The following is a 12,779-nucleotide window of genomic DNA, read 5'->3' as shown; positions in this document are numbered from 1 at the left end:
TGGCTTCACCACTTTCATCTTGGTTATCCACCTTTTCAGGTGCTCAAGACCATGTTTCCTTTACTTTTCAAAAATATTGCTGTTGAAAGTTTCCATTGTGACACTTGTGAAATTACTAAATACCATCATGTATCATTTCCTTTGAGTAAGACAAAGTCCTATCAACCTTTTTTTTAGTGCATACTGATGTTTGGGGCCCATCTAAAATTTCTAACTTCACTAGAGCTTAGTTTGTATCTTTTATTAATGACTGCACTAGAACTATATGACTATATCTAATGAAGAAGAACTCTGAAGTAAGCAATATCTTTCTCATTTTTCACAAAATGATAAAAACTCGATTCAGGATCTTTATAAAACGAGTTTAGATCCGATAATGCAGGGGATTACTTTAATCACTCTCTCTATTTTCTTTCAGAAAAAGAAAATTATCCACGAGACTTCTTGTGTTGACACATGCCAACAAAATAGGATGGCTGAGCGGAAAAATAGATACGTGCTCAAGGTTATCCGAACACTTTTGTTTCAGTCCAATGTTCCAAAAAAGTTTTGAAGCGAGGCAGTCCTAACTGCAGCTTATTTGATAAATAGGGTACCCTCTCGCCTACTAGGCAATAAAAGTCTCATTCAGGTATTATCAGAATTTCATCCTGAGTTTTATTTTTCCAATAACCTACCACTTAGAGTGTTCGGATGTGTCTCCTATATCCATGTTCACCAACAAAATAGGGGCAAACTCGATCCTAAAGCTTTAAAGTGTGTTTATGGGATACTCAAGTACCAAAAAGCATTACAAATGTTATCATCCTTTAATCCGAAAGGTGTTTATCTCCATAAATGTCACCTTTAGTGAAACTCAATCATTCTTTCAACCTCCATATTCCTATCTTCAGGGGGAGAGTTCAAAAGAAGATACGGAAGGGGGAGGATTTCTACTTAGTGATTTTGGTGGTTCTCAGTTGTCTTCTTCTTTTTCACCTCAGACTTCACCTCAACCATCCTCTGTTTCTTACTAACCTGCATCAAAATCTGACATCACTATCTAGGTAGGGCACCGGCAACAATCAAACCTAAAACTATCTAAACTACTACAGTATTCAAGAAAGAAGAAGCTCATTTCAAAATTGATACAAGTCCATGAGTTTGAACCAGAATCAGATAAAGAAACTATTCTCCCTTCTTCCTTTATCAACAAGTCTAATCCTAAGAAATCTATCCCTCAAGATTTGGACCTACCAATTGCTTTAAGAAAAGCCATCAAAAAATGTACCCAACATCCAATTTCACAATTTGTATCTTTCCGTAGACGATCCCCACAACACAGAAGCTTCCTCGCTACCCTAAATTCGATTGACATCCCTAAGACCGTATAAGAGGCATTAAAGGATAGGAATTGGGTACAAGCTATGAAAGAGGAAATGAATGCATTAGAGAAAAATAAGATGTGGGAGGTTATTACTCTACCTAAAGAAAAATAAACAGTAGGATGTAAATGGATTTACACATTGAAGTATAAAACTGATGGATCTCTTGAAAGGTACAAAGCTAAATTAATGGCAAAAGGATATACTCAAACCTATGGGGTGGATTATCAAGAAATCTTTGCCCCTATGGCAAAGATGAACACTATATGGATATTACAATCCCTTGCTACTATATTTGGTTGGTGTCTCCAATAATTTGATGTTAAGAATCCATTTTTACATAGAGACTTGAAGGAGGAGATTTTCATGGAGACACCACCCAGATTTAATAAAAATTTTGGAGCAGATAAGATATGCCGATTGAAAAAAGCACTGTATGGCTTGAAACATTTTCTAGAGCATGATTTAGAAGATTTACAAAGACTATGTTGAGAATAGGATACAAACAAAGCCAAGAAAACCACACGTTGTTTATCAAACATACAATTAAAGGTGAAGTTACAATTCTACTGGTGTATATAGATGATATCATTATGACCAAAAACGATGCAACTGAAAAAGAATTTCTTTGAAAACACCTGACTCAAGAGTTTGAAATCAAAGAACTTGAGAAGCTGAAGTACTTTCTAGGCATTGAAGTGGCATACTCTAAAAAGGGCATTTTCATATCTCAAAAAAAATATGTGCTAAACCTTCTTAAAGAAATAGGGAACCTCAGCAGCAAGGTAGCAAGCACTCCTATTGATCGAAACCATAGAATAGATAGGACAGAAAGAAGCAATGTGGTTGATAAAGAGAGGTATCAAAGACTTGTTGGAAGATTAATTTCTCTCTCCCATACAAGGCCGGATATAGCTTAGTTAGTGAGTGTGGTAAGTCAATTCATGCATGATCCGAAGAAGGAACACTTGCAAGCAATTTATAGAATTTTTCACTATCTTAAAGCCACACCAGGAAAGGGGATTTTGTTCCAAAAAGAAAAAGAAGTGACTCTAGAAGCCTACACGAATGCGGACTATGCAGGATCTCAAGTGAATAGAAAATCGACGTTCAGCTATTGTACTTTTCTAGAAGGTAATTTGATGACATGGAGAAGTAAAAAGCAGAATGTAGTTGCAAGGTCCACTGCTGAAGCCAAATTTAGAGCTATTGCTCATGAAATTTGTGAACTCTTGTGGCTGAAGATAATTCTGGATGATCTTAGAATTAAGAGAGAAGGAACCATGAAATTGTATTGTGACAACAAATCTGCTATCAACATTACACATAATCCTATTCAACATGACCGAACTAAGCACATGAAAATAGACAGACATTTCATAAAAGAGAAGTTGGAGAATGGTTTGATTAGTACTCCTTATATGCCATCAGATAGTCAGCTGGCTGATGTTTTAACTAAGAGACTACCTACGATAAGATTTCAGAAAATTACAAGCAAGCTGCGAATGGAAGACATCTATTTACTAGCTTAAGGGGGAGTGTTAGAATCCCTAAAATTTCTCAACTTACTTTTCTAGAATATACTATTAATAGAAAATCTTGCGTGTAATCCCTATTTTTCCTTTTCTGTTGCATTTTCTGATTCTTTGACTAATTCCTTATTTTTTAAGATTTGATCCTCTAAATAAAGTCACCCTCTATATACTTATATACGGGTCTGTTACCCATTATTTGATTTAAGAAAATAAGATTGTAGTTTTCTTCACATGTGAATGAAGCTAAGGAATTGGTAATTGGTACCGTTACCTGAAAAGAAACATATAGCCAGATGTTACTTAAATCATAACAAATAAACTAGATGGTTCTATCAAAAGCTACACAAAGCTTGACTAGTCCGAAAGGCAAACAGCGGGGCAGATTAGGTTCCATCTTATGTTGCTAAGCACACTGGAGACTAGACAGGTAATAAGGTGAGACTTGCCTACAGGCCTTGCAAGACTTTTTATTTTCTGACTTTTTGGGTTGTACTCAACTAAAGTGGTGTGATTGTCCGCTTGTAGCAAAAAAAAAAAAAAAAAAGACAAATAAACCTATCAGCTGAATTATTTTGTTAGGATTTTGTTTTGAGATATTCCACCGAAATAGAAAACTTCCATCCAATTATAATGGCAACTTCACTTGTAGTTCATCTTATAATTGGCAACTTCACTTGTAGTTCATCTTGGCTAGTCCTTTTTTCAACTCTAATACCAAATATAAGCAGCTCCCTTCAGTTTTGCTCCAGCAAACCAGACCGACCTTCCCTTGCTAAGCAAACCATGAAACAAACTGATGGCAACTAACAATCCAATCAAAAAAGATTTCAGGATCCATGCCCCCATAAAATTCCAATTTCAAGTTTAATCCCCTTTCCAGCAAGCAAAGAGGGATCATGCATATGAGGGGGGCTGTCCGCATGATGAGGAGTCACCATAAAAATATAAGGAGCATGATGCTGCCATCTTTGGCCATGTGCAGACACTCTGTCCTTGTCAATTGAGTCCACCAGCTTGCTATCCTAAAAATTCAGCAAATACTTTCTGTCCTTTGAAACCTAGATGGGTCATCCTGTCATCCTATTTTCATTGGAAGAGGATTGTGCTAAACTAAACCATCAAAAGTAGGTGCAGGATTCAGCATATGGCCCAGATAAGGCCCCATTCCTTAGAGGATCTCTAGTGGTTCAGTATTTTCCGATGTGTCACTTTCATTTTATGATTACCCCTTAACAGACTCCACCATAGATGCAAGCTTCTCCATTCAAACATCAACCATCTTAATGATCGGCTCAAAATGTGTGTGCATTGTTTCCTAAAACATCTGATTCTCAATATTAAAAACAAGACCACCTATCGGATTGGAAGGCTCTAATACCAAATGGATGTAGACTCTGAAAATTCAAGAAGCTACAAATTTTAAACCAGTGGAAATCAGGTCATAATTAGATTTTACATCTCAATTTCTGCACATCTTTAAGTCTTCTCTATGCCATTAACACAAAATAATTTGAGATCTATTCTCAGATCTGATTCTCTGTAGACAACTGCAATTTAAGCAGCAGGAAAAGGAGAAAAGAGCAAAGGTTTGAGGAGATTTAAGAGTAGAGGAAATGGAATTAGAGAAAAAGTACTGGAAGAAGAAAGAGAGGCCTCCAACCTACTTATTTCTCAAAATAGACCTCTTGTACCAAATTCTATCCCCAAAAACAGCTCCTTATGTTCTGTTTTTAATTGGCCAACATTTCTTCTCCCAACAGGATTCAATAAAGGGGGAAAAATTAAAGAAACCCTAAGGTAGCCGGTTGATAGCCTATTAAGAGAACTAGCTGGACCTTGGTCTACACTGATTAGGTCCTGCTAATTTATGGAACAAATCCCAAGCCACAACTAACCATAAAAGGAAGAATGAAGGCTTTGTTAGACACTTATTCAAGCCTGGTTGAGTTCTATCACAGTTCTTACATAAGAAATATAATAAAGACTTGATTGACGCCTAGACCAGCCCACATAAATGTTCAAATACCCCTAAACAACACATAAAAATCAGCAAAGCCAAATCCCATCACATTCTGAAGATAATGTTACAGAACATACAAACTAAAGGCCCTAAAAGAATCAAAAATATATATATTGATTTTCTTAGACCAAACTAAACAAACTTGGATACTCCTTTGCGGTCCTTTGGTTGAATCAGATTTACATTAAAAGGTTTCTATGGATCCACCCTAGGATTTCCTCTATCTGATGGTATTGTACATGTCTTTCAGTTAAGGAATTCCATTTATTGATTGAAGCAGGCAACATGTGTTTGGTTTACAAGTTCAGTCATGCTCTTTTTGACTTTGGTTTTCAAATAATATGAAGCTAATCACTTGCTATTTAATAAGAAGACACATTATGGTATGATTATTCTTATTGTTTATGTTGATGATCTTGTTCTACCTTGAGATGATCCAATGGAGATTGATGTTTTGAAACAATGGATGCAGAAAAGGTTTGAGATCAAAGATTTGAAATAGCTTTGCTATTTTTTTTACAAATTGAAGTAGCTCATTGATAAAAAAAAAAGGCTCTGTTATTACAGATAAAGGGCTTTTTTGTCGTAAAATTGAAAAGATACCTACAAAGTGCTACTTAAAGTTATATGTTGATCAAGGAGAGCTCTTAACTGGTTCAGAAATTTACCGATGGCTACTTGGATAGTTGATACACATAACTACCAACCGTACCATATGGTACTAGTAAGGTACCTGTGCGGTACCAACATTCCATTCAGTATATGAGTCAAACATGACCATACCAATCCAGACCAAGTGGAACCAGCCCGTACCGCCTACTATTGCCCGAAATCAGGGAGTGCACCATACCATCTGATTTCGAGCATTACCATGATAAAAAGTAAGAAAGAAAGGGTTGAGAGATATCTCAATACAGGATGCATAATGTATCCTATTGACTGTACCGTACGAGCCGGTAACATACCAATACAATACCAAGTACCAAGCTTGCAAACCTTGATTATAATATTACAAGAACTGATATTACTCATATTGTAGGTGTGGTTAGTCACTTCTATGTGTAATCCTCATATGCCTCTTTGAAAGCTGTCTTAGATTCTATGATCTCTTAAAGGGACACATGGCCTAGGGATTTTGCATAGTGCACATGGACCCTTGATGACCGGATATATGCATAATAGCACCTATGTATATTTTGCTAGTTGAACTAGTTCTCTCTCTCTCAAAGAAGATTTACCTCAGGATTCTGTACCTTCTTTTTCTTTTTTCTTAGGGATGTCAGGTAGGATTTGATCAATTGCAAAAGCCAAAAAAAAAGGCTGTGGTTGCCAGATCTAGTTTAGAAACAAAGTATAAAGCTATTGAATTAACCACAAATGTGAACCGGTACAACTTTGCATTCCATTAATTGAATGTAGAACTTTTGTCACTCAGCCTACTCTCATGTGTGACAATCAAGCAGCTACATGCATTGTTAGTAATCCAACCTTTCATGAAAGAAACAAACATATTGAGTTAGATGAGTAGATTTTCACTTTGTCCAGGAAAAGGTTCCCAACAAGAGGATCACCATATAATATGATTCTCAATTTGTAGACATGCTCGCTAAATCTTTGTAGCAAGGTCCGCAGAACCAGAACCGAGATCCGTGCCTGTTGGCTGGCGATACGAGTTGGTACCGATTCGTACGGTGCGAACCGACATAAAAGCAAAGAAAGGAACCGAGGACGAAAAGAGAGAGAGAGAAGGGGGAGAGAGGAGGGAGGGAGACGATGGCCACAGGTGGGTCATGGGCACGCTTGGAGGGCAACCAAAGCCTCCGCTTCCTTCGCCAAATCACGACCGAGAGAGACAGAGATAGAAAGAAAAAAAGGAGGGAGGGAAAGCCAGTAGAGAGGCCGCCAAAGGGCCTCCAACTGACCGCCGAACAGCGAAATCGCAGCCCACAGCTCCGCGGGCATGAAATAGGAACGAATGACACTATTTCACAAGATTTTTTTTAAAAAATCCATAACACAGTAAAGCCAGTAATAAGTTTTCCGGCTTCACTATTCAGCTTTAAAAAAAATACAATGAATAGGGGCGCTCGTCCTATTCCACGGCTGTAGCTCCGCCCATGCCTTTTTCGCCATCCATGGCCACAATGGCCATCCAACGCTCTCTAACAACCTTTCCACTGGCTACTCCCTTCTATACCCTCACTCCCCCCCTCTCTCTATCTCTCTCGATGAAACATCCTATTGGGCGACACAAAGCTGTGGAGGCCTCCGCGGCCCTCCAGCAGCCTCGGCAGGCTACTATCAGCCCTCCGACAGCATTGTCTCCTCTTTTCCTCCCCTCCTCTCTCTTCCTCTCTTTCCCTCTTCCTTCTCCAGTGTTCCGATTCGGAAGGCCGAACTGTCCCAATTTGCGGTCGGTACGGCTCGAAATGCCCTGAACCGCCCAGACAGTTTCTTTTGTTCTTAAGCCTTTAATGGAGCCCAAAGAAGTGCAATTGTAATATGTATTCAACCAACTTCTTATTTTATTAACCACTTTTTTGTCATTTTTGTAACTAATGGGCTTTTCCTTCATTTAAGAATACACGGCATGGACCTGGTATGACCATGCAACATCTTTCCCTCTCTCATCTCTCATGTCAGCTCTCATTCTCTCTTCTTTCCCTTATAGCACTTCATTTCTTCTCAACCTCCCCTTTCCCTCTATTATTTTTTTTGTTATTGGTCTCATATCAGTACATATCATTCATCATTCCAGAAGCAATAGTTAACAAGTTGAAGCTTTTTTTTTTGCTGGGAAAGAAATTTTGTTAAAAAGGTATTATGGAGAGAAAAAGGTGATCGTAGGAATGTTGGAGGTGCTCAAGCAACAAGCAGAAAGATACTCATATAAAAGTTCAAGGGAGATGTTCAAGCAGCATCCATGTACCTTGGCCAAGCTAATATATAGCCTCTCCTTAAGCTCTTGTATCATTAAGTACATGGTGGAGCACTCTCCATGACGGACTCTACAGCATTATTTTAGAGAATTTGAAGAAACATGGCTAACAGATCTCTGAGATAAGTCCTTGATAAATGTAACTTTCTTCTCAAGATGCTACACTACCTTAAATTCTTGTTTCAACACCAACAGTCTTCAGAATGCTTCTTTCCTACTCTTAAGCAAAGCAACTTACCTTGATACCATACTCTAAGCAAAACCAAATGTAGTTCAAGTCACAGTGTATTTTGTCATATTTTGACTTCACATATACACAATGTTTTCCTTTTTCAGATTTAAACATGACAGTCCTTGCAAAGTCAAGATTCGCTATCTCAATACCGGAATCCATACCAATACCATCCTATTACAGTATCAGTTTGTAGTTTGGTATGGTACAAGACAGTATACCGAGTGTAAGTAAGATGCGAAACAGCATACCGGTATAAAATCAGTACAGTATAGTATGCTCCATACTGGGCAGTACGGTAGACCAAGTTGAAACAATTAAGTAGCCAATTGATTAAGTGAATCTTATGCAATCCTTAGTATTATTTTGGACAAAGATGCCACAGCAATCATGACTTCCTCGTTTTTCTAACTGAGTACTAAGTATGCCACAAGGTGGAATAACATTGCTCAAAAATTAAATGGGTCCATGGTCAAAACACTGACTTATGATAAGTTCCTGCCAAAGGCTGGGCCATTTACAATCTATCGGTTCAAAATAATATTCTTCAATAAAATATAACCTACCATCTTTTCAAGAAGGAAAAAAGACAATCTTGGACAAACAAATACATACCTTTAAGCAAACAGGACAATAGTTTCCTTTAACAAACAATCTTCCACAAGAATCGCAGCACGTATACCCTAAAAACCACCTGCATATCAACACCATATCATGTCAAATCATGAATAATGGCATTCCAACATATACAGACTTTATGTCACTGAGGCTTGGAGTAGTTGAACTGGAGATGTCTATAACACTGTGACTCCAAAACTCAACACAGCACAAAATATTGATTTTATATGAAAAGACTACATGTCAGTTAACATCTAGTACCTCGTGCTAAGACCATTTCCAGGGACAGTAGATCCACAGCTGTGACACCTTGTATGTTTTGGACACAAGTATGGTCCATGACTAACATTCTGTGAAGTAAATTACCAAGTTGATATCATAAACAGGGCTATATTGGATGCATGCTAACAATAATGAATACCTTGTGTGGAGGCTGCTGACAATAGCAATGGTAAGCAGCATCACACCTTCTACAAAACATTAACTTGTTGGGATCACCAGTTCTTCGGCAAACCTGATTTTAAAAAAACAATAATAATAATCACAGCTACTCACAGTTAAGTCCATTGACACTGGATTACAGATAATTAGATATATGACTGAGCCAGGCAAATTGAGAGAAATTACACATACAACCATGTTTAGCATGCAGCATAGGCAGGTAGGATAAGCAATGGGCAAACAGCACTATAGAAGTCCTACCAAATAGAATGTTTAACAGAGTACTAGATGAAATGTTTCTTGACATCAGGTTGTATCTTTATTTTTCCAAACACATGGCTTTTTTTGCGAAGTAGGACGGAGGAAGCCAAAATCAAGGTGAGGGCAAGATCAAACCCAAGTCACTAGTATCCAACACCCAATGACTTTACCCACTTAACCAGTTGGCATCCTCAAATGCACAGCATTCATCATGCAAAATGATTGCAATCCACAAGAAACATTTTAAGGTTTTAAATCTCTTGGGATGGGGCTGTCCCAACTTTCCCATGGAACGGGAGGCGCCGCCATCCCGCCCCATCCCAATACTTGGGATAGAGAAGTCTCAAGACATCCCAATTGGAATACTGGGATGCCAGCGAGATGGCCCTGATCGGATACATGGGATGGTACCCCATCCCGATGTCCCACGAGACGTCTCACTGAAACCTGAATCTTTGATTTTAACAGTATAGCATTGTATAACATACTGAAAGTACCACAGCCAGTAAAGTGAATAGACATTAAAAAAACCAATTGCATTTATAGATAAGCTCAGATTAACTTCTAGCTTAACAAGATTAACATGTGGTTTTAGGTGCTAGTATTCAATGCAAAGCTAATTATTTGACCATTTCAACACTAGTGGACAACCCTCTTAAGGATCTTTCTAAAGATGGTTTCTCATACCTCAAAAGATGTGATTTATGTCACAAATTGACATAAAAAGTATCAATTAATATCTAAATTATCTAACTTTATTAAGAAATTGATACTTGTTATTATATTTTGCAGAAGAAGAGATCATCAATAGAAAGAACAAGGAAAGAGGATTCCAACGGCGCAAATTTTATGCAAAACGGAGTTAAATTGACCCAGGAATTGAAGAATGAAGAAAGAAGACTCAATTGGGTCAAACCCGAGTCAAATCAGATCAAAATTGGTCAAAAATCAACTGATTTGGTGATCTGGTTAGCCGCCTGGTCCACAGCAACAGGCGCATGGACCATGGACCCATCGGCGCACCATAAACCCCCTAAAACCTCTTAGTCCCACATCGGAAGTTTTGAAAACCTTATAACCCCCAAATGCCTATAAAAAGCCCCCAAAGGCCCTTGTTTTATGTATTCTTCTTTGAGATCAAGCTTGTAACCCTAGATAGTGGGGTTTTTAGCTCTCTTTTCAAGCCTCGAGCTTTGAGGTTTTTGTAATAATTTTTTTTATATATAAAATCTTATTTTTATGCAATTTCATCTCTTTACATTATGCAATTTATTTTTCTTGCAATTAGGATAGTTTAATTTATGCGATTTAATTTTATGCAATTAGGTTAGTTTAAATTATGCAGTTTAAATTTATGCAATTAGGATAGTTTAATTTATGAAATTAGGGTAGTTTATTTTTCTGCATTTAAATTTTGCAAGTAGATTTAGATCATGTCTAGCTAAGCATCCCTTCTAGGGTTTGCGATGAAGCTAGATCATGAGTAGGGATTTTACATAGAGTTCTTTCTTTTTCTTAGGGTTTCTTTTTCTTCCTCTTTTGCCAAGAATTTTTGATGAACTACAGTTGGGTCAGAGTCCCTTCATAGTTCATGCTTGATTCAGTGCATAGGAGGAGAAAACCCTAAGGGATCCTAGTTACTACTCCCCTGTAAAGAATCTTGATGGATTATCGTTGGGCCTTAGTCCCTTCATAATCTATGCTTGGGAAAGACAAGAGGAGTAGTCGTTAGGATCAATAAGAAAAATTCTAGGTAGAATTCCCTAATCTAGATCTAGTGGATTCAAAAAAACCTAGATCCTTAGTCTTATTGTCTTTAGCAAACAACTTTCGACTTTCGATTTTTGTTAAAGCTCGCTTGAGCATAGATTTGAAAATCATTTTAAAAACCAAGTCTCTGTGGGATCGACCCGTACTCGCTGGTCGTGCTACTCTGCACACCGTGCGCTTGCGGTTTTATTTACAAATTTTAAGATTTGCACATCAAGTTTTTGGCGCCGTTGCCGGGGATTTGGCATTTTAAATTGTTTTCAAATATTTGTTCTTCGTGCGTTATAACTCTCTTTCTTTTTTCTTTAGGTTTCTATATTTAGTTGGTGATTGCTGGAAAACTCAGGTATGCTTCTAATTTCTCTTTTATTATTTTTAGTTAATTACTTTTGCTTTTAGACCTAATCATTTGAATTTACTTAATCACAAAAAAAAAAATATAAAATAAAACAAAAGACATTTCATAATCGTGAAGTAAAATATCAAAATAAAAAAAAAATTCTAAATTAAAATCTTTTACATTCTTGGTCATCTTGTTTATTTGTATTTGCATTTTCATAATTAATCTAAGGGCATCAACCCATTAACAAGATAAGGTGGGGATTTCATTACCCTTCCTTAGCCCAAAAACCATCTCCATCATATTGCATTACCTAGACTTTTAATCTTAAAATCAATTAGACGTCAACCTTAAGGAATTCGAGCTCAATAGGACAAGGAACCCTAAGAGTTCTACCAAGTTTGAGTTGTTTGATTAGTTGGTGTCTAGGCAAGTCCCTGAGAGTGGTTTGTTAAATTGGTTCAATTGCTGGCCTGGCCAACTCGTTTGGTGTCTAGAAAGGCAACGATGAGTGAACCTCCCACCTCTTATACTTACCTGGCTAACTAGTTGATCAATCTCCACTTGGAAGGTTTGAAGGGTCATCTTGGAACAGTTAGGAGCTGTCTAGATTTAGGTTAACCCTAGGATAGATTGAGTTTAATTTATTGATTCACTTGTTTGAAAAAAAAAAAAAATTTAAAATTTAAATTAATTTGGTTACTTTTCTTTAGATTTAGGACTCCTTAGGATCTTCTCTTTAGAACTTTTTCTCTTTTCTTTCTTTTCCTTATACATAAAAATTTTATAAAAAAAAAAAAAAATTGTATAAACATCGAGAACCGTACACCTCATGTGTGGAGAAGAGTGTCGGGTCGTCTAGTTAGAATTGAGTCAATTCCTGTTGTTCCAATGGCTGAACCAATCCAACCCATGACCCTTAAGGATTTGTGTTATCCAGTTGGCTCCATCCAACCATCTTGTATCAGGTTGCCACAACCCACAGCTAACAATTTTGAAATCAAACCTCAAATCATAAATATGCTTCCAAAATTCACAGGATTAGAGGATGCTTATATATTTATTAGAGAATTTGAGGAGGTATGTGCAACCATGAAACTGCAATTAACAGAGGATGAGGTCAAACTTAGATTAATCAACTTTGCCCTTAAGGACAATGCTAAGAAGTGGCTTTATAGTCTGCCAAACTATTCTGTCACTACTTGGGAGGGCTTTGTGAGAACATTTTTAAAAAAGTATTTTCCCCATCATAAAACAGCT

At 37.2% G+C, this 12,779-nt stretch overlaps 1 protein-coding gene across 1 annotated transcript in view; it reads right to left on the bottom strand.

Annotated features, from left to right (window-relative positions):
* Positions 1–9,271, bottom strand: part of LOC105035649 (uncharacterized) — a 50,804-nt gene extending 41,533 nt beyond the window's left edge. The window contains exons 1-3 of the mRNA XM_073249273.1: positions 9,129–9,271; positions 8,969–9,057; positions 8,705–8,783 (exon numbers count right to left, since the gene is read on the bottom strand). Coding sequence (XP_073105374.1) covers positions 8,705–8,783; positions 8,969–9,057; positions 9,129–9,188 — 228 coding nt within the window. The 5' untranslated portion in view covers positions 9,189–9,271. The remainder of the gene's footprint in view (positions 1–8,704; positions 8,784–8,968; positions 9,058–9,128) is intronic.
* Between the last annotated feature and the right edge of the window lie 3,508 nt (positions 9,272–12,779).

This window comes from Elaeis guineensis, chromosome 15, assembly GCF_000442705.2.
Source record: "Elaeis guineensis isolate ETL-2024a chromosome 15, EG11, whole genome shotgun sequence".
Lineage (NCBI taxonomy): Eukaryota > Viridiplantae > Streptophyta > Magnoliopsida > Arecales > Arecaceae > Elaeis > Elaeis guineensis.
The sequence above is the reverse complement of the archived record's forward strand: the minus strand, read 5'-3'. Positions and strand labels throughout refer to the sequence as shown.